At 50.7% G+C, this 23,951-nt stretch overlaps 7 protein-coding genes across 7 annotated transcripts; 4 read left to right on the top strand and 3 right to left on the bottom strand.

The window, feature by feature from the left end:
- The first annotated feature begins 208 nt into the window (after positions 1–208).
- Positions 209–3,173, top strand: BKA55DRAFT_738717 (uncharacterized protein). Its single transcript, XM_046201399.1, has 2 exons — positions 209–903; positions 961–3,173. Exons 1-2 carry the CDS (start codon positions 508–510, stop codon positions 2,902–2,904), a joined length of 2,340 nt encoding a protein of 779 aa, XP_046048306.1. The 5' UTR covers positions 209–507; the 3' UTR covers positions 2,905–3,173.
- On the bottom strand, positions 3,151–7,474 carry BKA55DRAFT_379008 (uncharacterized protein). Its single transcript, XM_046185946.1, has 3 exons — positions 5,650–7,474; positions 4,552–5,613; positions 3,151–4,506 (listed from the first exon to the last, which is right to left on the bottom strand). The coding sequence occupies exons 1-3, from the start codon at positions 7,175–7,177 to the stop codon at positions 3,371–3,373; spliced, it is 3,726 nt and encodes a 1,241-aa protein (XP_046048307.1). The 5' UTR covers positions 7,178–7,474; the 3' UTR covers positions 3,151–3,370.
- A 1,571-nt stretch (positions 7,475–9,045) lies between these two features.
- Positions 9,046–9,852, bottom strand: BKA55DRAFT_690630 (uncharacterized protein; the record flags this gene model as incomplete). Its single annotated transcript, XM_046199532.1, has 3 exons — positions 9,046–9,324; positions 9,414–9,539; positions 9,589–9,852. The coding sequence occupies 3 exons, from the start codon at positions 9,850–9,852 to the stop codon at positions 9,046–9,048; spliced, it is 669 nt and encodes a 222-aa protein (XP_046048308.1).
- A 1,054-nt stretch (positions 9,853–10,906) lies between these two features.
- Positions 10,907–13,259, bottom strand: BKA55DRAFT_690631 (eukaryotic translation initiation factor eIF2A-domain-containing protein; the record flags this gene model as incomplete). The annotated part of the gene is made up of 3 exons (XM_046199533.1): positions 10,907–11,341; positions 11,393–12,929; positions 12,988–13,259. The coding sequence occupies 3 exons, from the start codon at positions 13,257–13,259 to the stop codon at positions 10,907–10,909; spliced, it is 2,244 nt and encodes a 747-aa protein (XP_046048309.1).
- Positions 13,260–13,657: 398 nt separating this feature from the next.
- BKA55DRAFT_379060 (chaperonin Cpn60/TCP-1 family) lies at positions 13,658–15,861 on the top strand. Its single transcript, XM_046185947.1, has 4 exons — positions 13,658–13,787; positions 13,876–14,027; positions 14,082–15,453; positions 15,507–15,861. Exons 1-4 carry the CDS (start codon positions 13,785–13,787, stop codon positions 15,564–15,566), a joined length of 1,587 nt encoding a protein of 528 aa, XP_046048310.1. The 5' UTR covers positions 13,658–13,784; the 3' UTR covers positions 15,567–15,861.
- Positions 15,862–16,314: 453 nt separating this feature from the next.
- On the top strand, positions 16,315–19,606 carry BKA55DRAFT_513675 (uncharacterized protein; the record flags this gene model as incomplete). Its single annotated transcript, XM_046187916.1, has 3 exons — positions 16,315–18,540; positions 18,589–18,703; positions 18,753–19,606. 3 exons carry the CDS (start codon positions 16,315–16,317, stop codon positions 19,604–19,606), a joined length of 3,195 nt encoding a protein of 1,064 aa, XP_046048311.1.
- A 1,753-nt stretch (positions 19,607–21,359) lies between these two features.
- On the top strand, positions 21,360–23,538 carry BKA55DRAFT_539950 (uncharacterized protein; the record flags this gene model as incomplete). Its single annotated transcript, XM_046190203.1, has 2 exons — positions 21,360–22,982; positions 23,035–23,538. The coding sequence occupies 2 exons, from the start codon at positions 21,360–21,362 to the stop codon at positions 23,536–23,538; spliced, it is 2,127 nt and encodes a 708-aa protein (XP_046048312.1).
- Positions 23,539–23,951: the final 413 nt, after the last annotated feature.

Genomic DNA, 23,951 nt, shown 5'->3' on the forward strand with positions numbered 1-23,951 from the left:
CCAGTCTTTGTCACTCTAGGCTGGGACCTTTCTGGCCGGTGACTCCTAGTATTAAATGACGGTTTAAGAGCCAATCAAAGGGCTCAATGTAAACATCGCCCCCATGCTTGTGAGTCTTGGGCGAGATTACTCAGCCACAGATATGGATGGAAGTGGCTTTGTGCCACACAGCAGGGCAGGTTCCGTCACTGTTTGCGAAGTTCTGCCCCGCCATTTCAGAGACAGAAACCTAAATAAAATCTGGTCGACATCATCATCTCACCTTCGCGATTCACCTTGAAACTACAACCATTTTGCATTCATTGATAGGACATCATTGCGGCTTCACTAGAAGCTTGCTCATATTTTCGGTTTGCCTGTAGTCTTACTCGTGCATTTGACAGCTTTCTATTTCGATAAAGCGACTACCCCTCTACCGAGCGACATAATCATAGCTCTACCCCTTAGACTTCTACATTATCCGCATTCGCAAATATTTCAGCTTCCGAAAGCCCAGCACAACTCAAAATGGCTCCAGCGGAAGGGGACAGCAACACCGGAGTAACAGCTTCCGACTCTCAACCACAAAGCGACGGTCAGCGCAACAGAGGACGAGGCCGAGGAAAGGGAAATCAGAATCGACGAGGCGGCCAACGGCGTGGCCGTGGCGGTAACAACTCCAACGTGCCTAGTGTTCCCGCAAACCCGGCTGCTCAAGATGTCGCCGCTGCAGCTTCCAGAGCCCATGCCATGGCTGCTGGTAAAGCAGCTGAAGCTGCCGAAGATGACGACAGCGAAGTGTGCTTTATCTGCGCGAACCCAGTCGCTCACCACTCTATTGCGCCTTGCAACCATACAACATGTCATATTTGCGGCCTGCGCATGAGAGCCCTTTATAAGACAAAGGACTGCGCTCATTGTCGTGTATGTGTCATATCCCCTTTACCCCTAACAAGGGCTTTATCATTAATAGTGTTCTAGACCCCAGCTCCCTATGTCATCTTTACCGACGACCCCGAGAAACGTTTCGAGGAATACTCAGAAAAGGATATCACAACCACCGACAGCAACATCGGAATCAAGTACACAAAAGAGGATATTGTGGGCGATACCGTTCTCCTCCTGCGATATAACTGCCCCGACGCATCCTGCGATTTCGCTGGCCTCGGTTGGCCTGACTTGCACCGCCATGTCAAATCCGCTCACCGCAAGCGCATGTGCGATCTATGCACTCGTAACAAGAGGGTATTCACACATGAACATGAGCTATTTGCGGATAAGGAACTGGAGAAGCACATGCGTCATGGAGACGACAAACCCGGCGCGGCAGACCAAACAGGCTTCAAGGGTCACCCCCTGTGTGGGTTCTGTGGAGAGCGGTTTTACGACGACGACAAGCTGTACGAACATTGTCGGATGAAGCACGAGCGTTGCTTTATTTGCGACAGGCGAGACTCGAGACACCCCCACTACTACCTCGACTACAACGCACTTGAAGAGCATTTCAAGAAGGACCATTACCTGTGCAGCGACCGAGAATGTTTGGAAAAGAAATTTGTAGTCTTTGAGTCGGAGCTGGACTTGCAGGCTCACCAACTCAGTGATCACGGTGGTAAAGCAACAGGCAGAGACGCACGAGTAGTCAACATCTCGGGATTCGATATTCGGACACCATATCAGCAGGAGAGGGGCGGAGGCGGTGGTGGGAGAGAAGAAGGACGAAGAGGAGGTAGAGAGGGGCGAAGAGGAGGGAACAGAGGCCGCGACCCTAATATGGAACCGGTCCCCGCAAGCTCAGCCCAGCCATTACGGCGTGATGAGATTGCTTTCCAGCGGCAAATGGCCATCCATTCTGCGCAATCTGTGTCCAATCGCACATTTGGTGGCTCACTCTCTGCGGCTTCACCCACCCCCGCCCAAGCCTCATCGCAATCTCGTGGTGGCAGCTCATCGAATACTCCCCGTGCCAGTCAGACAAACCTTGCTAATCCCATCGAATCTGCTACTGTCCCGGACCCTGCCAACCTCAGCCCTGAGGAGCGTGCCCGACTTGTACGCCACGGTGCTGTAGTCGAACGAGCATCAAACCTCCTCGGCAACGATGCGCAGCGTATGGCAACATTCCGAAACCACATCTCTTCATATCGTCAAGGCGGGCTTACTGCACCTCAACTCATCGATGCTTTCTTCACTCTCTTCGCCGATACTTCCTCAAACGCTCTTGGTACGATGGTCCGAGAAGTTGCAGATCTATATGAGGACAAGAACAAGGCCGATGCCCTTCGCAAAGCCTGGCAGGACTGGCGTGCCATCAATGAAGACTACCCCAGCTTGCCTGGACTAAGTGGTATGCATGGCGCAACCTCGAGTTCAAGTGGTTGGGCCAATGCAGCATCTGCCAACCCAGCAGTTCCTAATGCAAAGGCCACACAAAAGTACTCAAACCGTGTCTTGAAGCTCAAGAACAGCACAAGACTTGGCGGCCCTGCGCCTGTATCCTCTAGCGGATCTTCATCGTGGGCCGCTCGTCCTGCTGTCAGTGCTCCCCCCTCGTCCTCCAACGCATTCCCGTCTCTTCCCTCAGCCGGCAACTCCTCATCCTCTGCCTCTCGCTCCAACTGGACGACTCCTACTCCTTCATCCTCACAATCCACAACCCTCAACCGTCCCCGTCCTGCTCCTCGTCCTACTGGCGAGGATGCTTTCCCTGCTCTTCCCACAGCGCCAAAGCCTACCACTACAATCTTTGGCTATGGAAATGGTCGGGCCGTACGACGCGACTATGGAAGTCGTGAAACGGGTTTCCAATGGGGCGGCAGCGGCTCCAGTACACCAGCTGGTGAAGAGCCCACCGAGGATGACGAGGCTGGTAATAAGAAAAAGGGCGGCAAGAAGGGCAAGAAGGTCCTTGTGCAGTGGGGTTAAAGTCATTATTTGATAGAGTCGATGTGTAAATATTGTCAGGTCATTTCGTACCATTTGATTGGTGTTGGTATCTCGAGGATGTCGGGCATTGAACTGGGAATATGAAGTGGCATAGCGACCGGTTGGGTCTTCAGGTAGCGAGCGTAGTTAGGCATAGTAATGTAAACACCATTCTGCCATGTCGTTTCGTATTAAGTTGAGTAGATATCTCCTCAAGACATAGTTAGATAGTTTCGACCGTTACAATAAACTATGATCATATTATTGTATGTTTATGACTATCATGACTATATCGTCATGAGCTTAGGAGATTATGGCTATATCATCAAAACTTTAGGAGTATTATGACCACATTATCATAAGCTTATAAGCATCTTAGGCTGGTCTTGTCATAACACGAATCGGATTGTGCAGCATGTATACAATAGTACCATTAAAAACAACTAAAAAGTGCCTTCTTCCGGGGTTACAGGGCCGCAGGCTCATAATATTCACGGAAGCGGTCCGTCTTTTCCCACTGTACGTTCCAAACAACGTTCCAACAAGTTAACAACAACATAGGGAACCTGACAGTCCAAAATGCAAGGTAACCTTCGGGAAGAGGTCCAACGGTGCGTTTGAGTGCCTCAGGCATATCTTCGTAGTGATTCTTCTTATTGCGTAGGGCCCGAAGCAAGTCAAGAAGGCGAGAGCCGGTATATTTGCGTTGCTTGCCGAGGGATTCGACGAAATCACGAGGCAGGACCCTCAAGAAGTCATTCCTAGTCACATCCCCTGCGTGCCTCTCAAGCTCGGCCAGGGCGGGTGAAGGCGGGTCCCGCGGTTCCTTCTCAAAGTGATCCGAGACGTCACAAAGGAATGCGAGCCTCTTCTTAGGGGACCAGAAAAAGGGATGGGCCATAATCTCCTTAGCATTAGGGCGGTTCTTGGGGTCTGCTTCAAGCATCGAGGCGATAAGATCCTTAGCCTCGTAGGCAAAGTCGCCGAGAGAGTCAAGAAGGCTTAGGTTGTACTGCCCTTTTCGGATGTTGACTTCTCTCATGTAGCGATCGCCACAATCGAAGGGATGTGACCCGTTGGTCAAGACATAGAAGAAGACCAATCCAAGTGAAAAAATGTCAATCGCACGAGTAGCACGCCGAGGCATCATGTTATCATCGACCAAAACCGAACCGGAGCCGCTTTGGGTGCTAGCCTCCATCATGGCACCTTCTCGAGCATCGTCGTCGAGTAGAAGCTCGGGAGCACGCCAACCTGATGTTCCAGCGGCACGACCCGTAGTGGCGCCGAAGGACGATTGTCCACCTTCCAGCTTCTTGCAAAGTCCGAAATCGGACACCAGCATTCTAGGCTTGCCATCCTTGCCCATATTGACCAGAATATTCTGTGGTTTAAGGTCACGATGGACGATTCGGAGCTCGTGTAAGTGGCTTATGCCATTGGTGATCTGGTAAAGGATATTCGGCAAATCGTGTCGGCCGGCGTTGGCAAGGTCCCGGAAATAGTTGGGTTTTTCGACCACGTCTGCTAACGAGGCGGCACAGCGCTCTAGGGCAATGTAGAGAAATCCATCGCGGATTTGTTGGGAATAATATCGAATGACTGGAAATGTTAGGGCGTTTGTTCTTCAATAGTATAATAGCTTACCATTCGGGTGATCATCACTCTCTCTTAACAGCCTTGTTTCTTGGGATGCGATGTCATAAAACTGAATCAACATGCGTTTGACGGCGACCGCTCTTCCATCGAATTTGCCAGCAAAGACTAGAGTGCCATTGCTTCCTGTGCCCAATTGCTCATCTGTGTTCACCTCGATGTTTCCCATACGAATCGTCGAGCCTGTCACAGACTGCATGTCATCATGTACCGTCATTACGTCCGGCTCGAGACTGGGCCTCTCACCCAGCTTCTTTGCATTGTTGACCGCATCCTCAACAGTGGCCGTAGCCGGGTCGTCGCCTCGAGACAGGGACGCTTCTTGAGCACGGCCTTTACGATGTTTGACACCCCCACGTCTACCTCTGTGAGCCTTCTTCTTCTTCTCAGGGGCTCCACTATCCTGACTTTCATTTGTGGCCGTAGCCTTGGTTTGAGGTTGAGGAGTATCGGGAGCATCAACTGGCCTCTTGGCGGGAGTCTTCCTCTTGGGCTTCGGAGTCGCTTCCCTATCGCTGAGCTCCACCTCTTTGATAGGTGTTTGGGGGGAAGTTCCCGGCTCCAAATTGGATGATTCAGGCGCAGGGACCACGGATTCTTTGACCTTCTCCTCAAGATTGTCTCTCGGTGTTGCGGGCTTTGGTTCTTCGCTGACTGAACCGGTCAAGTAGTCAACGTTGCCGTCAGTGTCGCTGCTATCGACATCATCCGGTTGCTGTGTAAAGACAGGGGCCTCAACAAAACCCAAGATATTTTGCAGTTCGTTCCAGAAACCTCTTCGCTTCCCACGCTGAAGGTGACGACGGATATTCTTGTTGTTGAAATAGAGTAATGAAACAAATATGATGATGACCACGGGATTGGTGATGAAATCCTTGATGCTTTGGGCGGCAATTAGAGGTACCTTTTTGACGTTGGTAAACAAGGTAGGAGGCTCATCCGAAAATGTTAGTTCCGTGGTTTTTGAATCATTATTCTCCAAATCGTCATGGTCATCGTACACGTCATACACTTCCGGTCCTTCGATTGCACCGGCAGGCAGACTTGGTGTATGTGTGCCTCCTCTATTATTGACAGTGTCGAGGAAATGTGTGCCTACCAAGACCTTTGATAGTTTGGTTTGGTTGATCGTGTCCCACGAGGGAGCAATGTCCCACCAATCGGGACGGGAGAGCTGAGCGATGGGGGCATGGATAATGAGAGGGTACGATCGTCCAGACATGACATACCAATCCCCAGTTCGAGTCTGGTTGAGAAAGATACTGTTGCTGCGCATACGAGCGTGGGTCTCATCTTGCGGGGGCATCGGCGGTTGAGGGAGGACCACAAGGTCGGGATTGCTGTCGGTTGTAGCATCTCCCGGTCGACATACATCAAAAACTCGGGCTACAGGTGCTGCGAAGTGTTCACTAAAAAGTGGCTCTGCCTTTTCGGACCTTGCGTAATCGAACGCATAGACCTTGCCGTCGTGCTGGCTTGTGATGTACTTCTTATCTAAAGAAGACTGGTGCTGTTGAAATAGGTCGCTGTCGTAGTTGTTGGGGCTCCACTCAGAGTACCTAAGGGTAGCGATGGGAAGACCGTCCTCTCGCCGCTGAATGCCAACAGTATATTCGGTCCTGCCTAAAGTGATTGTTCCAGTAGAGCTACACTCCTGGTTATTCTCATCGTACAGCGTGTCGGGGCGTGAGCAGCTTTCGGCTTCATTAACATGAGATCCTGTAGCACCGAACCATTTCAGAACTCTGCCCGTGGCTGCATCAAGGGTAATCATGGTGGTCTTTTTATCGCCAGTGTAGACGACGGGAGAGCTGTCATCGGCGTAGGGGGCCAGTTCTTCGACAAGTTTCTTCATGGTGAAGCCTGTCTTGACAAAGCCACGGTTAGAATCGGGGGCCCAGAGGTAGATTCCGCCATCTCGGTTAGGCTCAACAGCCCAGACATAATGGTCGACTTGGTGATAGTTTTCATCGAGAATGGACTTCTCTGAGCGGTGGTGTTTGGTTTCTACCATGGGATGGTCGACTTCGAGATGCCAACGTTCTTTTCCGGTTCGTCTGTCGTTGGCGTATAGGTCTCCATCGACGGTCGCCAGAAGAACAAAGTCTTCCACTTCCCAATCCTTCAGACTCCGCGCAATCTGCGGCGAGGCAAGCCCAGAAGCAGGAATGCTGCTGGACCGTTGATATCGTGAAGGGTTTGGTGCTCCTACGGACTGAGCCGGAGCCAAAGTTGCGAGGGCGCTCGCATCGTCAGGGATAATTATGTTTTGGTATTCGTTTTCTCTTTTTCGGTTCTTGCGGGCGGGTTCGCTCTTCTGTTGCGGCTCTCGCTGTCTCTGATTTGAAACGGAAGCTCGCTTTACATTCTTGACAGTCTCCCGGGCCTTGGTCGCGTCAATGGGAGTAGCGGCCCATTGGCGGATGACGGCATCATCGGCTAACTGCTGACTGCTGCCGCCACCGGGGCGCTGCAGCTGTGGTAAAGCCGGCTCGGGTCGATGCTGCTGCTGAGCATCAACAAGCTGTAGCCAGGGTAGAAGGATGATAGCAAAGGCGATGAAGAGTCTCTGTTGCTGTGAGGCCCGACCCTCGCCCGGAGGTCGTCGCCGCAGCATTTTCGATCAAGGATTGCGATGTGATCGATCACATGGAACCCATTAGATAAGGTGATTCTTCGAGACAGATTAATGCGGTGGCCGTGGAGCGGTAAAGGCCATGGAAGGGATGAGATTCGGTATCTTGAAGTCACGTCACACCACAAGGTTGGCCGGCCGTTCGTTCGTGGGAAGGTGCGGAGTCGACGCGGAAGGAGGGGAGCGGTAGAAGGTTAAAGTCGAAGCAGACCTCACTCGCCGAGGATTCGACAGCAGCTAATAACGTTGTTGATAAAGATAGATAAAATGTGATTCCAGGTGGAACACGGATGGCAGGTTGGAAATGGAATACGGAAAGGTTGGGTAGGGAGCCCGGGTTTTACCAGCTACCCCTTCTTTTTGCCCTGCCCTGTTCCCCTCAGGATGAGAAAAATATGTACGTACGGAGAGATCGTGCACCTAGACGGATAGGTACATTATGATGATTTTATATTAATTCATCCTAAGATGCTTATTCCTTATCCTAAGCTTTTAGTACCTTTTAAAAGTTATGATGAGTTTTTGCAGAATTTATTTAGCATTATAGTATTATTCATTACTTTAGAATAGAAATATAATGACTTCCTCTTATTCTTCCACCCTCCAGCCGTTGCTGACACCAGACGGGCAAACCAGCATGGCACGGGCGTTGCGAAAAAGGAAAAGAAAGCCAGAGACTGACGAGGAATACCAGTCGAGGGGAGTCTGGAGAGGGGTTGTGCCATTGTGGCTTACGCCAGGTATGAGGGCCGTGTTGCCAGTCAGTTCTTACTGTAGGCGATCCAGGCCGTCCCGTCGTCACAGCACGGTTGGTCGAGGGCTAGGACTCGGTGTAAGACAACGCCGCACAGGCAACATGCGAGTTTTTGGGTGCTGTGTTGACAAGAAAAACTCGGTTTCGAATTTCTAACTGTGGTCAGATCGAGGTTCCCTTGCATTGTTAAGCATGTGAAGGCTGAAGCTATGTCATCTAGGGTCAAAGAGCGATGCAGGGAGAAAGTAAAACTTGTCAGAATTGAATAGAGGAGCTAGGAGGTGCTGCGCTCTCCGCTGAGTTATGCTGGAAGCTTTATCCTCCAATGGACATTCGCAATTCATTAGTTACAGTTTCAAACTGTCGATATCGGTGATGATAATCGCCAACCTGAATTGGCTCCTCACACTGTTCTGTCCTGACTTTCTCTTTTTGTGGGTTTCGCTTGTCCGCACCCCAGATCGAATGGTCTGTGCTTCGGGGACCCTCTGTATTTCGCCCCGGTCCTCCCTTGAAACTTGAAAACGAGGACCAGCGATAAAGTTCAAATTCTCTAGGGTAGCAAAGTTTGTCAAATTGAACTCATCGCGACGCGTAATTCATCAATTACATCTTCGAGTCTGTTACGTTTTCTAAATTGGCATAAATTGGCAATTTCGATCACGGCAGATGGAATAATAGCAGAGAGTAATTGGCAGTCAGCTACTGGAGTCGGTCGTGGTGAACTTACGGTTTTGCATACTGTTGCAAGTACGTATCTTGATATTTTGTAATTTTTGACCGCTCTACGTGTGCTATACCTCAAAGTCTCCGATGTCATACCCCATCTCCGATATATCATATATTTCGTTATAGTATAGTCTCCCTATATTATTTGTCCATCTGTGTGCTCCCAGATAGGGCTCACTCCCTTACTAAAGTGTGTGACTGGTCGTAATCCATGCATTGTGAACGTCAACCCTGCTTGAGCCACAAACGACACTGGGGTTTGGTCCATTGCTGAGGGAGATGGTCGTCAAATCGGAGGGAAGGCCAGCTGCCATCAAGCTCAAAGCCTTAATTCATAATTGTAAAAAAAAAAGTCAAGATGATGACCTCAGTCTAATGACAAAGGAATGCGGTCTGGGGCATGTCCCTCCCGATAGTCTAGCACCCTTCCCAATGCACTACTCAGCCCAACCTCAAGCTGGTCCTTTCTCCTCAGCATTTCGAACTCACAATCAGGCGCATAAGATGTAAGTTCTTCGATAAACATGGCCAGTGCAGGTTGAAGTCTATTGAAGCAATCTCCAAAGTGGTCGATAAAGCCGTCCCTCGCTATACTCTCTAGATCTCTCACTAACATGGTAATGAGCTTTGATTGGTCCATGCCGAACTGGAGAGGAATGTTAGTTGGAGTTGATCAAGGGTTGCTCAAAACCATCTATCGTGTCTTGCAACAAGCATCGCAGATATGTTACGTACCAAGTCGAACATGGAACAAATACCCTTTTGATCTTCGTACGAGAAAGGGGCCTCGGGCCGACCGCCGATTTTGTCGAACGCCTGCTGGACTCCTTCAATCATATCTCGACATCGGAGGTATGTATTCTTCCAGAAGGTCAGTACAGGCCAAGTAAGAAGGCAAGACGTGTAATACCCCGATGATTTGAACTTCTACACCACGGCCTCCAATATTACTGGCAGTGAAAAATATGTCGGAGGCTAAACTGCTGACCTCCCGAATGACCGTGTTTATGTCCTCTGGAGTTGCAACAGCTGCGAAAACTGGAGGCGCAACTGGAACAGGTATCGATGTGGCGACAGGCGAAGCGATTAAGGAAGTTGTTGAGGAAGCTACTGGAGGAGCAGATGTTGTGGCTATGGCAGTAATGCCACCGAGAATAAAGAGGGCGCTTCGCATCATGCAAGGAGAACACAGCAAAAGTTTGGACAGGAGTTTGAGTTAATGATAACACAGATAAAGTCGTATTTGCTCGAATAAGGAACCAGTTATTATTCGAAGACACGATATCGTACAAGCCGTCTGATATAACGGGTATTGGTAAACAAGGAGAGTTGGATTCTGAAGTGTTCAGCGCAGTCGCAAGCAGACCGTTTGACAGATGAAATATCCCACATCATATCGAGGTCTACCCCTTTCTTATGAGCTGCTATCAGCTCACACGTGGAAATGTCAATAATTGAGCTTTATGTATTATTCCGAGGACATTTAATATGAAGTGGCAGAAATGGATGGCCCATAGCGGTTGCAGACCCATTCAAGTAAGACAGGCTGTGCGACCAACACCCGAGACCTGTATGCCGTTAAGAAGTTTTCGCCAAGATGCGACGGATATGACGGTCCGTGGTAGGGCTTTCGGACGGCAGAATTGCTTTTGTAATATCTTGGCATCGAGCACATTGAGGACATCGCCAAGGAGAGAGGCTGAACATCAGGGAGACGCAGATATGTACGAAAGCGAATATCAAGGACTAATAGAAACACCAAGAGATTCTTAGAATGTATGACATTGTTGATACGCCTGCTCCTATTCTCTTGGCGATTGTTCGAATATGGAAAATGAGTTGCCTTTGGTAGATACCGGAGCAAACAACACTTTGTTGCAGAGAGCGCGTGTTGACAACATTGTCTTTTCTGGGAGGCCAAGACTTTCAGCTCATGAGTTGGGTCAGAAGATATTGTATTATGTATCGCAGATGGACAAGTGATAGAAAGAATGTACCGGACAACAAATTCGTCACCAAGACACCTACGTTTCACTCAGCAAACAGTGACGAGCAATTGATATGTATGAACAGAGAATACTCCGAAAAATGCTTTTAGAAAGTCCAAGAAACTGGACCTATCTTTCGTGTGAACATGACAAAGAATTTCATTACGTGACCCCTCGCCCTGACCAGTTTTTCTACCGAGATACAAGCAAATCACTCCCATGCAAATGCAGTGAAGACGTCTATGCGAGGATCTCCTCACTCTCCTCAAGAACCTCCTCCACAATCTCCTCAATCACCCGATCCGCCTCTGATGTTAAGCCCTCAAGAGACTTTGTGTAGGCCTCTAGCAGAGGAGCATGGGGATCCTTTGGTAGGCCGAGAGCCTCGCGCTCTTCCAGCACCTCGGCCTCGACGGACTCGCGCCAAGAGTACCACTCCTCAAGCATATGTCGGCGGGCCTCAACCACAGCCAAATCAGCAGACGCGCCACGGTCAGCATCTTCTTGTTCAAAGACGCGGCTGTATTCTCGAAGGTTCTTGCGGACAGCCTTCTGCTCCTCCTTGGTGAGCAGAGTCGGGGGTCGAGGGCGCCATGAGAACTGCTTGAACTTCTCAAGCGGCTCTTCTCGTAGAGCCTCGCCCTTGAAATCGTAGATGTGGTAACCATTTTCCATCTAAATCAGGTCAGTATAAGAATCATAGTAAGTTTGATAGACGGAGCATACCGAGTGCTTCCAAGCAGAAGCCCATGAGGCGACGAATCGGCCTGAAGGGTCCCACTCAACATCTGTAACACCGTAGTGGTCGGCGGTGTTCATAGCCTGGAGGTTGGCGGTAAGGTCCTTGTCGGACTCGGGCTTCTCGCCCTCGAAATCAAGGTCGAAGAAGTCAAGATCAGAGCTCTGCTGGTTGGCAATGGTGGCAATAACAACAAAACGACCGCGAGGTGACCAGTAGATGGCGTTGCTGTTCTTCTTGTCAAGCGTCCGGAGGTGCTTGAAGTTACCCACTTGTTGGCCCTTTTTGGCCTTCTCAGGGCAGAAGAAAGAGACTGCAGTCTTAGGGGGGACAGCAGTAACGCCCACGGGCTCGGTTGTGGAGATGATGGCAAACCTGTCGCCCTTGGGCTCCCAGGCAAAGTTGATAACGGTATCCTTAATAGTATCAACGACCTCAACAGGGACACCCTTCTCCTTGACACGGAAAATCTCAAGTGTGGTTGCTTGAGACTTCTTCGACTTGGAGTGTCGGTCGACCTTGACGCAGATGTAGGCAGCCTCGGATTGCCAGTGAAGCTTAGCGTCGCTAACGCTGAAGAGGTTCAGGGATCGAACGACCTGTTTTGAGGGAATGCTCATCAAGCCGACCTTGGCGGGGTTGCTACCGATTTCAGGTGTCCAGTAGCAGAACAGCTGCTCGTAGTCCTTGACACCATCGCGCTTGGGGGTTGCAGGAGCCCAGTCAAAGTCCACAACGCCTTCAATCTTGATGGAGGTCTTGTCGAGAAGGTTCATGCGGGGAAGCTCGTACACGGAGATGGACTGGCCGGGGTTGAGACGGGCAACGTACTTGTCGTCAGCAGACCACTTGAAGGCGGGCCACTGCATCTTAGGCGGGGGCTTGCCATCCTCCACCTTAGGGGGTTCGAGGTTGGCGAAAGATCGCAGAGGTGTAGCGGTAGCAATGTCCCAAATCACATAGTTCTTGCCATGGTCGTCGATCGAAAGGGCGGGGTGGCCTTCATCGGGGATGGAGATAGGGCGGTTAGACCAGGTGACGATATACTTCTCACCGGGAGAGAAAGCAACCAGGTTCACGAAGGGGTGAGCGAATCGGGCCTGTCGTGTCCATGAAGGGCCGCCCCAGAGCTGAACACCCTGGGCATGAACAGAGGTGAGGTATGTGCCTAGAGGAGACCACTGAACAAAGGTCTCAGTCCAGTGCTGTCGCTCAACGATGTTCTCAGGTTGATCCTTCTCGTTGTTCCAGTAAACACCGACACTCTCGCCCTTGTACATAACGAACTGGTCGCGGCCGCGGCCTGAGGGATCCTTGAGGAACCATCGTAGATGCTCCTTCTCGGTGAACTCGTCGATGTGAGGGGGTTGGTAGGTCTCGTCAATACGACCTTCTCGTCCGTATCGCTCGATGTCGGTGAACTTGTTGACGCGGAGGGTGTGCTTCTTGTCGAGAGGGGTAAGGTCGAGCTCGCGAGTAGCGGCAGCAGCCTCGGCGGGCGAAGAGTATTCAACAAAAGCGAATCTTAAAACGAGATCAGCTTCAAGTTCGATGCACCTTTAGTTCCAAGTATGGCACCTACCGAAAAGACTTTCCATCGTCACCCATGGGCATGTGTATCAAGTCCTCGCGTGTCTTGCCGACTGTGTTGAGCTTCTTCAACAAGAACTTGACAAGCTTAGGCTTCTGATCCTCTGTGACCTGAGGCAGGCCATCGATAACCACGAAGCTGTCATAGCCTTGTTCCAGTGAAACCTCGAATCGTTCTCGCAAATCGGAGATATCAATATCATCCTCGTTGAACTCGTCATCGTCAAGGTCGGCCTCGCGGAGGTGGTCGAAAGAGGGCGCCATGATGGGCGATATTTGGTTGTTGGAGGGGTGCAAGAAAAAATGCCCCGCTCTCACTCGTTTCTGTATGGTTTTTTTCGAGGGTTTTGGAGGGTTCGGCTACCGAGCACAGGTTTGCGAAAATGGCCTTTTTGCGCGCGGGAGATATGACCTCTGGAAGACACGCAAAAGTTTGTCTAGAACGGCGCAGAAAGTCGCTCGGGAACGTGCGGAGTCTTGATGTTGCGGTGGCCAACCTAGTGCAGCACAAATTTGGTGTTCTGCTTCACTTTCCAACGAAAGTGTGCGTGATGCGGAGAAATGATAATACTGGCCCGAAGCGTGAGGCTCCCACCGCGGGGCAAGTCACGTGTGGGCGTGCTGGCCCCTGGAGTGGAGGGGCTGCGGTTTGCTAAGCTGGATGGGAGCTCCAGAAAAAAAGGCTGCAACGTCTACCCCAAGGCTGAAGCATATTGACGTTGACGACGACGATAACCTTTCACGTTCTTATAGGTTTCGCCGTGTGCATAGTCGTATTGTTAGCCCATCATGGTATGTTCTCTCTTTTGGTGAGGCTTGTTTGTTGAAACACCTCATCTTCTTATATTGAGTATACAGTATGCTAACGTGCCCCTCCTAGTCTTTCCAACCAACCCAAATTTTTGAGGAGGGCACTACTGAGGAAAAGGGTGAGAATGCTCGTCTCTCCGCCTTTGTCGGTGCCATCGCCGTCGGTGACCTCGTAAAGAGCACTCTTGGTCCCAAGGGCATGGACAAGATTCTCCAGTCAGCGTATGTTGCGCCCAACTTGCGGTCTCGACAACCCCCCTTTTAACATGATGCTAGCTCCACCGCCGAAATCATGGTTACCAACGATGGTGCCACAATCCTCAAGTCGATCGCCCTCGATAACGCCGCCGCAAAGGTTCTGGTCAATATTTCGAAGGTTCAAGATGACGAAGTCGGTGACGGTACCACCTCCGTTGCTGTTCTCGCTGCCGAGCTATTGAGAGAGGCGGAGAAGCTGGTCGACAAGAAGATTCATCCCCAGACTATCATTGAGGGTTACCGGATAGCCAGCCAGGCTGCGTTGAAGGCGTTGGAAGGATCAGCCGTTGACCACAGCAAAAACCCCGAGGCCTTCCGACAAGATCTGCTCGCTATTGCTCGAACAACACTTAGCTCCAAGGTCTTAGCCCAGGACCGCGACCAGTTCGCCGAATTGGCTGTTGATGCCGTTCTCCGACTCAAGTCATCCGACCTCAACCACATTCAAATCATCAAGAAGGCTGGAGGCAAACTCAGCGACTCCTACCTTGACGAAGGTTTCATTCTCGACAAGAAGATTGGTGTCAACCAGCCCAAGCGACTAGAGAAGGCTAAGATTCTGGTGGCAAACACCTCCATGGACACCGACAAGGTCAAGATCTTTGGTGCCCGTGTCAAGGTTGGTTCAACAAGCAAGCTTGCTGAACTTGAGAAGGCCGAGAAGGACAAGATGAAGGCCAAGGTTGAGAAGATTAAGGCACACGGCATCAACTGCTTCATCAACCGACAGCTCATTTATAACTGGCCCGAGCAGCTGTTTACTGATGCCGGCATCATGTCAATTGAGCATGCTGACTTCGACGGTATTGAGCGTCTCGCCCTGGTCACAGGCGGTGAGATTGCCTCGACCTTTGACCATCCCGATCAAGTCAAGCTTGGCCACTGCGACGTTATTGAGGAGGTGATTATTGGCGAAGATACTCTCATCAAGTTCTCTGGCGTGGCCGGTGGAGAAGCTTGCACAATTGTCCTTCGAGGTGCCACAGAACAACTCCTTGATGAGGCCGAGCGAAGTCTGCACGATGCCCTTGCTGTTTTGTCACAGACTGTCAAGGAACCCCGAACCACTCTTGGCGGTGGTTGTGCCGAGATGCTCATGGCCAAGGCGGTTGAGGGCGCTGCTACCCGAGTTGAGGGCAAGCGACAACTGGCTGTCTCTAGCTTTGCCGTCGCTCTTCGACAACTACCCACTATCCTAGCTGACAACGCTGGTCTTGACTCTGGTGACCTTGTTGCCAGATTGCGCAAGGCTCTCTACGATGGTCTTACAACTTACGGTCTGGACCTGATGACCCCTGGTGGTGGTATTACTGATATGCGAGATCTCGGCGTTATCGAGAGCTACAAATTGAAGAAGGCTGTGGTGTCTTCGGCCAGCGAAGCCGCAGAGGTAAGTTCTTATCCAAAGTCTTTTAAAAATAGATTTTTAACATTATCAACCAGCTTCTTCTTCGTGTGGACGATATCATCCGGGCAGCTCCTCGTCGACGAGAGCGTATGTAAGGCTGGTTTAGGTAGCCGGTGAGGACGAGTCAATGTGCATAGACCATGATGATCTGTAATGATACCATAGATGCTGGGAAAATGGAAAAAAGGACCATCGTGAATGAGCCTTGCCTTATGACGAACAAATGGGTTCCTAGAACTACTTGACTTTAAGTGAGCAGTGTCATGCCAGTGCCAGCAGCTTGCGACTCCTTTTTGACACTGCCTTGCCATTGTTACGTGAAGTTGACACTGGCGAACCCTGGCGCGCATTATTTGTTGCTCACGTCTATTGTTGCGTTTAATGAATGACCATTTTCTTTGCATTCTCCTGTTCTTTCTTCTCCCCCTCTTTGTGCTCAATTTCTTGCATTCACTCTCTGCACCAGCATCGTCACGCCCTTGTAAAAGACTTCAACTTTAGCATCATCAGCATCACCACAAAGGTCATAAAGCTATCTGCTGCTGTTATTATTTTCCTCTGAAAACCCCTTTCATAACTCGTTAATCTCAATAACGCAACTTGTTCATTCGTCAACATTTATTGCTTCGGCAGGGTGTTTCTCGTCGCCGGTTTCTTCGCCCTACGAGTGATATCGCCAAACCAATGGAGCAATCCAAGATTGTCGACTTCTTGTCATCACCCTCCTCTCAACAACCCAAACGGCGCACCAAGAATCGTCACAAACCATCATCAACCGAAGCCGCGAAAAGTGGCATCCAGCCGAATTCGTCCACTGAAAGTCGGAAAGAGTCTCAACAAACCATGCCCAAGTCAACCCAGAAGCCCAAGCGGCAGAGATCGCAGGCATCAACCTTACTGCCCCGTGCAGCATCTTCACATCCATCTATTCCCTCGACCCCAATCTCCAAGAACATGTCATCCCCCCAAATTACGAAGAAGCGTCGCTCAGAGGGACGCAATGAACGTGTCCCTGAAACCCCCCTTAGAAAACGAGCCGCGATAAGTAGTCAAGGCCAACAGACTCCGAAGAGAACAACTCAACTCGTCCAAGCAAACACACCGCATACACCTTTTGATATTTCGTCTGGGGAGGATTCAGATTCAGATTGTGTGATCAAAAAAGTCCAGCCGTCGCCCAAGCGCAAGCTTGTCGCTGCCAGCCCACGAGCTCGCCCTTCCAAGAAGCGCAAGACTGATCAACAGGGGTCTGTCAAGCGAGGGTATGCCTCTCTCAAAGCATCTGTTCTCGCAAAAAGCGCAACATCATCAAGACAGAACAAGAAACCAGCTGCTGGCCGGCGACAAGCAGCCTCTGTACCGCCTCACGCACCGTTGCCCAACCTGACCTCGAGCGTTGCAGGCCGAAGCCGAAGCATTTCTATCCCTCCAACCCATAGCCCTCCCAAATCCAGCCAGGATGAGGATGCGGCCCGAAATGAGAATGAGTCAGATTGTGACATTGAGAAGGTTCAGCTTTCTCCGAAAAAGCGCCATCAACTCGAGCAACAGAAGGCAAACGTCAAGCGGCGACGAGTTGGCGACTCAATCGACACCCCTGTGTCGATCGATGCAGACGAGGAAGAAGACCAACCCGACTCAGACTGTAAGGTTGTCAAGGTTCTAGTGTCCCCGATGCGACGGCAGGCTGCCAAACATCGTGCTACAGCCGACAAAGATACCAAGGACGAGAACTCGACCGAGCGACGAAAGATTGTAACTCCACGCAAGGCCCAGTCTCCCGCTGCGGCAAAGCGGCCCACGCCTGCTACTTCAGCTGTTGCACGCGACCCCACCCCAAGCACAGCTTTGCAGATCGATCTTACCCAGGAGTCCTCCGATAGTTCTGATTTCTCAGATGAAGAGACTACCATTCCGGCCAAGCCAGCTCTGCCAACACCAGTCGAACACATTCTCGACGTCCAGAACCCCCAAGCCACTACTACCGAGCATACTACCAGTAGCAACACCAACAACCCCATTGCCGCTCCCGAGGAGAATCTCCCTGTCCATGAACAGAGGGAGCCGTCCCCGGATGATATCATGACTACTTTGTGGAATTGGACTAAGTGCCCCGAGACGAAGAAATCTCCCTCGACCTCCAGCAGCAGCAGCAGCAGCCCGTCTCTCGACCACGATGTGCCCTTCTCCACCGCGCCTGAATATCAGCATGACGATTCCGCTGCGAAGAAAATCAAGATGGAAATTCACGACAGTGACATGAAATCCATTAAGAAAGAGCGCATTGGGCTATACAACTCTGACGATGACGAAGGTAGCAGTGACGAAGAGTCTCACGATGGAGACCTGCCCCCTATCAAGCAAGAGGGCAGCTCAATGTATGCCCAATCCTCAGACGATGAAGAACACTCCGACGAAGAGGACATCAAGAACATCAAACTGGAGAGTTACTCAAGCCCTGCGAACATCTTTGCTTTGCAGCAATATGAGTCTCGTTGCGGCGAAGACAGCGAGGAGGAATACCAAGGACTTCCTGACCTAAGTGACGATGAGATGTCTCATGACGCCAATGTTAACAAGGACGAAGAGAACGAGGATCTAAGATCCTCACCACCTGTATCATATCAGCTGCCACAGGAAAACGTCTCCCCGAAACCTGTCTCTGAGACACTTGAAGAGAAGGCCACACTTGATTCGGTCGACAGGGATTTGAGCAATGTGGTTGGAAGTTTGAAGAATCATCTCGCCACTCCGACCAAATCTGAGAAGCCTCTTTCACCGTCAATCTATGAGCTTCAGCCAGTTTACAGTGGCGAGAAACTTGTGCAGAGCCATACTCCAGGTACACCTACATCATTCCGACCACATCATCGAGATTCGCTCATCGGCTTGAAAAGTATCCTAAGGGGCTCGGGCGGGCGAGGTCGCGAGAGTGATAACGAGACTATGTACTCTCCCTTCCCCGATATCTCTCCCCTCTCTGGAGACGAGCACGTCGTTTCATCACCTACAGAACGAATACAGCAGAGCAAAGAGCAAGCCAAGGCTGTCCGGCCTACTGAACGCAGAGTCTCATAGAATGGGACTGCCACCAAGCTAAGCTCTTACAAGAAGAAGCTTTACTCAACACCTCCTCACCGAGTTGTCATGACCAAGCCGATGACATTGCCGAGGCTCCTGCCCAAGAACTGGACGCCGCCACTTCCAAAAGGAGGCCGATGGCTTCAACAAAGTAGGTCACATGTCTTATGTCAAGGTGTATGTACTGACATCAATCCCAGAAAAAGAATTCACATCTTTGCCATCTATCCCCGACGATACTGCTGCGAGCAACGCAGCCTCAAGACAAGGAACACCCACGAAAGTTGTCGCAAAGATATCTCCGCGCATCAATCAGAACCGAGTCAAGGTTGAACAAGACACGACAGACATAGAAGAGTCTGACGATGAACTTAAGAAGAAGCTTCAGGAGCAACAGTTGGAGCCAGGAACCAATAAGAACTGGATCAAGCCTTCTGAGAAAGAAGTCAAACCCCCGATCATCCGAGACGGCGTTTCAGAACACGCTATCAAGCCCACAGTTGCTCTTTTTAAGCAGAAAATCGCCGCTGGACAGGGCTTCAGTCACGACACAAGCAACGAGTCCTGCCAGAAGTACAACTGGGATATTGACTGGAGCATGCCGACATCCCTGAGCGAACGCGAGTCACATGCCATAGCCGCGGAACTAGAACATAGGGGAATCAAGACCAGCAAGCAATACAGCAACTTTTGGTACAACCTTACAATGAAGTTTTCAAGACTTGCAGGCTCACCTATTCCGCTTTTTACAGCAAAGAAGAAGGCACTCGACACGTTTGTTGAGGAAGCCATGCAGAACCATGAAATCAGACGGCGGAACAGAAGCAAAGCCACTCTAGCGCAAAAGAGAGCGAGGCGCCGAGAGAACAAGAAGACGCAACCCAAAGATGTGGATGCATTTCTCATTCCAGGGGATACAGACGTTGACACTGAATCCGATGATTCCGATTCCGGTGTCAACGGAGCCGATCTGATCGCCAAAATGCGGGCGGATACTGAGAAGCGGCAAAAGACATATGGAGGCGGAACGAGCTGTGGACGTCGAAGCAAGTAAGGAAGTCGAATGCCATGTGTGAGATCGGGCATTTGGGGATATGGATCGATGTATGGTCAAAATGTAATAATGCGCACGTACGGATGAAGTCACATTTTTGGAGATAACGCAGGACAAGGGGCAGGGGTAAGCAAGCCTCAACACAGTTGATTGCCAAGGTCCCTCAATATGAGAGTTGATAAGAAGTTTGGAGTCATCACCCGCAAACCCCAGCAGAGGGGCTTCGAGGGGTTATTATAAATAAATCGCGAAATTGCTTGTTTTTTCAATGTTTGAGGTTCCATGTTGACAGGCAAGCTGAAAATCTTGGAGTTGTGAGACATGATTGGCTGTGCTTGTTCATTAGCCGCGCATATGCGACCGAGATTAATTGACAGGGGGTCGCTTCCACTTAGCACTGTAGACGCAGCTTGAAGAATATCGAGATGGTCGATGGTGTAAGAAAAGAGGATATGTCATGAATTGTTGATCGTTTTCATGGGGTTGAACAGTGACCATTGTTGACCTCAGGGTAGCTCATTGGCAGGCTCTCACACGTTTCAATTATCATCATAATACTTGGAGTTCCAAAGAAATGGGAGCTTGAGCTTTATTGCATGAACTTATAATAATACAGAAATTGATTGTATGTCTGCATTTCGTTCGAGTCCTGGGTCAATTAGCGGTCTTACACAGTCTCCAAAAGAAATTCACGGTGCAATCCCCTGGAGTGGCTTGATCCGATAAGGCCATGTCCACACCCATGACAACCCACACTTGAAAAATAAGGCAAAGGTCACGAGCATGCTATTTTAGTATGAAGGGGTACAAGCATTCCATCGTTTTCCCATCAAAAGTGTGGGTGGGATCATCTCCTTGGCTGCGTTGGCGTTGTCTTCGTTTCTCGTTTGGGGATCGTCATCCACTTCCCGGTTTAACTTGACTTGCTTGTGCTTGTTCTTGACCTTGACCTTGGACTTCCTTGCCTTGTTGCTTGAATCTCACTCGTTTTCCGTCGTCTCCTTGTCATCTCCCATCCTTTTCCCTTTCCTTCTTGTCTCTACTCTCGGCACTGCATCATCTTTATTCTTCAATCGTCTTCTTGTCTCAAACACTTCAACTTTAGACTAATTACCCCCTTTGTTTTGGAGGCCACTTCTTCTCAACTCCGCGCTTAATTCTGGGTAATATCTCGTCATCCCGGCCGCGACCACTTACCACTGTCCGGGGTTGCAAAATCTTGTTCCCTCCTTCGGTCGTTTCCCTATGAGTGGGAGTGCCTCTTATCCATCCTCTTTAAGCTATTCAACCCTAGTCTCTCGTTGATCGATTGATACCATTATATCGCTCTTACCGGCACAACAAAACAACTTTCAGTTTCGGCCTCCTTTCACTTCGTTCCCTCGCTATTCCGTATCCCTTTTCCATACCAGACCTTGCTTAGTACGACTTCCTTTTGGCCCTATTATTTGGTTCTCGCAAACCCCGGCAATTTTGAAACGGCTCCCTCCGACCCCGAGATTCAGTGCCCATAACAACGGTTACCGCCAAAACCGACAAAGCAAAGCATCCTAGCACAGTGCCGCCGAACAAAACAGAAGCGACCGCCTTAGCCAGACAACAACCACGTCGCAAGCCACGATCTCGAACCAATTCAATCTTAATTGACGAACAAAAGACCCAAATCAGAAGAGGTCTACTTGCTTGAGATCCTCCGGGCGAGTCGACAGAGTCCTCTCGTCCAGCCATTTGTCGTTCCCCTGGAGATGCGACAATGATTCGTACTCTTGATATCGGCAGTGTTCTCCCCAGCCCCGACTCTCCGCCAGGGATGACGACTTCAAAGAGTTCCAAGACTTCCTCTTTCCAATCTTTCGACAGTGACGATGGCAGCGTCTTGGCCGACGTTGGCCATTTTGAAGAAATTGGTCTCGACGACGACACCGTGACCTTGAAGAGCCCATCGAAGGTCGATGTCCGTCCCAGTCTAGCCAAAGCCCCCTCGAGCCGAACCCTCGCAGCAGGCAAAACTGCATCCAAAGCCCGACCGCCATTCCCAACTCTCGAGACCAACGTATACACCTCCAACCCCAGAAGCACCAATTTGAGCGCGTTGACCGAGCCTCTTTCTGCTACGCGACCAAAGACGTTGACAAGCCCATCCTCAGCCTCTCTCCCATTTCCTCGACGACGAAGCCCAAGTCCTGCCTATTCGCTCAACCCGAGGGATCCGAGAGACCCGAATTTCCCTCAAAAGCCTCGCCGAGGCAGCTGGCAGGCCGGCCGCGATCGCAAGTCTTTTACCGACCTCGAGCGAGAATGTGATGAAGACGATGGCGATGATATCCCCGATGGCATGTTTCTGGACAATGTGCCGCTCTCCCCCCGGCCTATGCAAGAGCGCACGCCTAGTCGACCATCCTCCGTGTCTCCGTCCCCCAATCGATCCAAAGAGCGAGTTAGAAGCGTCGGTAATGGAACACCCGCGGTCGCGCAAGCTCAAGGCTCTCTTCGATCCCCAACTTGGAAGACCGATGACAACCCTCGCAGCCCGGCCAAGCAACGGGCACACAGCTGGAACGCTGCGTTGGCGGAATTGAACGCTGAGGCCAAGACTTTGACGGAGAAGCTCGAGGAGCACGCCAACGAGATGGAGGAACAGCAGGCCAAGCGCCCCGCGAATCAGCGTCCCAACACGTGGAATGCTACTCGACGATCTGTCGACACGTTTGACAAGAAGCAGCGTGTCAAATCAACCCCCGAGCTGCCACCTCTACGCAAGACGAATATTATGATCGACCCTCTTCCCGTTTCGAAAGAGAAAGAGGCTGTTCTTAGCCGGACACGACCCTCATGGCTACCACCCAAAGATCCTGCCGAGGAGCGCCGACATCTGAAGGAGTATCAAAAGATGATGGCAGCTAGTGCCAAGGCTGAGGAGCGACGCGAAGCCTCACGCAAGGCCAAGATCGAGGGACGAGACAGCACAGCTGACAATCTGATGCAAATTTGGGAGAGGGATGTGATCCCACGTTGGGGCGATGCCATTCGCGAGCGTAGGACAAGAGAACTGTGGTGGAAGGGAATCGCACCCCGAAGCCGCGGTCTAATCTGGGGTCGAGCAATCGGTAATGAACTTGGACTGTCAGGAACGTCATTCAAAGCAGCACTTGCAAGAGCTCAAGAGATTGAAGCCAGGGTCAAAGACGATAAGGGCGACGCGGAGGATGCCAGGAGGGCAAGATGGTTCCAGGATATCCGAAGAGACGCTGCACAGAAGACATGGGAGGATCTCCGGATTTTTGAGGTTGAAGGACCACTGCACCAAAGCCTTGTTGATGTGTTGAGTGCATACGCCATGTACAGGAGCGACATTGGCTATGTCCGTGGTTGCAACGTAAGTACAACAGCCACCTTGTGCCACCTGAGTTGCTAACCAAGTCCGTCAGACAATCGCTGCCTTACTGCTCCTCAACTTGCCCGATGCCGCGTCTGCATTCGTCGCACTCGCTAACGTCCTCAATCGCCCATTGCCTCTATCCTTTTACACTGGAGATCCGGGTGCACAAGCATCCGCATTCAATCTTATCATGCAGACACTTTCTCTCAAGTCTGCCCCTCTTCATGCGCACCTCACCAAGAAGATCCCAACTGCCGACTTGGAGCGAGCTTTTTCAGGAATATTGACAGCCATTTTCACACAGCACTTGGCGATAGATGAAGCAGCCCGTCTTTGGGACGTATATGTCTTTGAAGGAGATGCTCTCCTGATTCGAGCTGCTGTTGCACTTCTTCTCAGCAGAGAGATGGCGCTTCTCGGCGCTAAGACCGCCGACGAAGTGAAGACAATTCTTGATGAAAGAAACGCCAAGGTCTCTTCAGCCAGAGTCGCTGGAGAGGTGGGTGCCGAGGACAAATTTATGATGTCAGTCCGTGAGGCAGGAAAAGCTTAGGCGTTTGATCGGGCCACCGTTTGGAAAGGCTCCTGGGGCTTGAGAATCAAGCTGTACATTTGGGATAGATGGTGGACATATCTGCTCCATTTCACGGCGTTTACTACATGGAATGTGCGGGTATTTGGTTGGACGTAGAAGGCATGCTTATGAAAGGTCTTTTAAGACTATAGAGCGGTTTTATCTTCGTAATTTACCGTCGTCCATGGTTGGACGACGAGATTTGAATCAAACATATTTGATGATCATTCATACTGTTCTTGTTCATCTTGCTCGTCAATCTATTGTCTCGTCATGTTGCAGGAAGCAAACACGCAAACTGAAAGGAACCATGAAAGTGTTGGTGATGAGCTTTGAGGCCATAACACAACCGTAATGGTTGACTGTGGATTATCATGACCCTTCTTATAGAA

The sequence above is a fragment of the Fusarium redolens genome, assembly GCF_020744475.1.
Source record: "Fusarium redolens strain MPI-CAGE-AT-0023 chromosome Unknown BKA55scaffold_9, whole genome shotgun sequence".
Taxonomy (NCBI): Eukaryota; Fungi; Ascomycota; class Sordariomycetes; order Hypocreales; family Nectriaceae; genus Fusarium; species Fusarium redolens.

Bases quoted from the DNA above. Each gene is read 5' to 3' on its own strand.
- BKA55DRAFT_379008 (XM_046185946.1), bottom strand. From the start codon at position 7,177: ATGCTGCGGCGACGACCTCCGGGCGAGGGTCGGGCCTCACAGCAACAG. The intron at 5,614-5,649 runs ATTTCCTCGACA...GAGGAGGCACAC, and splicing joins AAAGGTCTTGGTAGGCACAC to ATACACCAAGTCTGCCTGCC. The intron at 4,507-4,551 runs GTAAGCTATTAT...TAACATTTCCAG, and splicing joins GAGTGATGATCACCCGAATG to TCATTCGATATTATTCCCAA.
- BKA55DRAFT_738717 (XM_046201399.1), top strand. From the start codon at position 508: ATGGCTCCAGCGGAAGGGGACAGCAACACCGGAGTAACAGCTTCCGAC. The intron at 904-960 runs GTATGTGTCATA...ATAGTGTTCTAG, and splicing joins AGGACTGCGCTCATTGTCGT to ACCCCAGCTCCCTATGTCAT.
- BKA55DRAFT_379060 (XM_046185947.1), top strand. The intron at 14,028-14,081 runs GTATGTTGCGCC...ACATGATGCTAG, and splicing joins GACAAGATTCTCCAGTCAGC to CTCCACCGCCGAAATCATGG. The intron at 15,454-15,506 runs GTAAGTTCTTAT...ATTATCAACCAG, and splicing joins CGGCCAGCGAAGCCGCAGAG to CTTCTTCTTCGTGTGGACGA.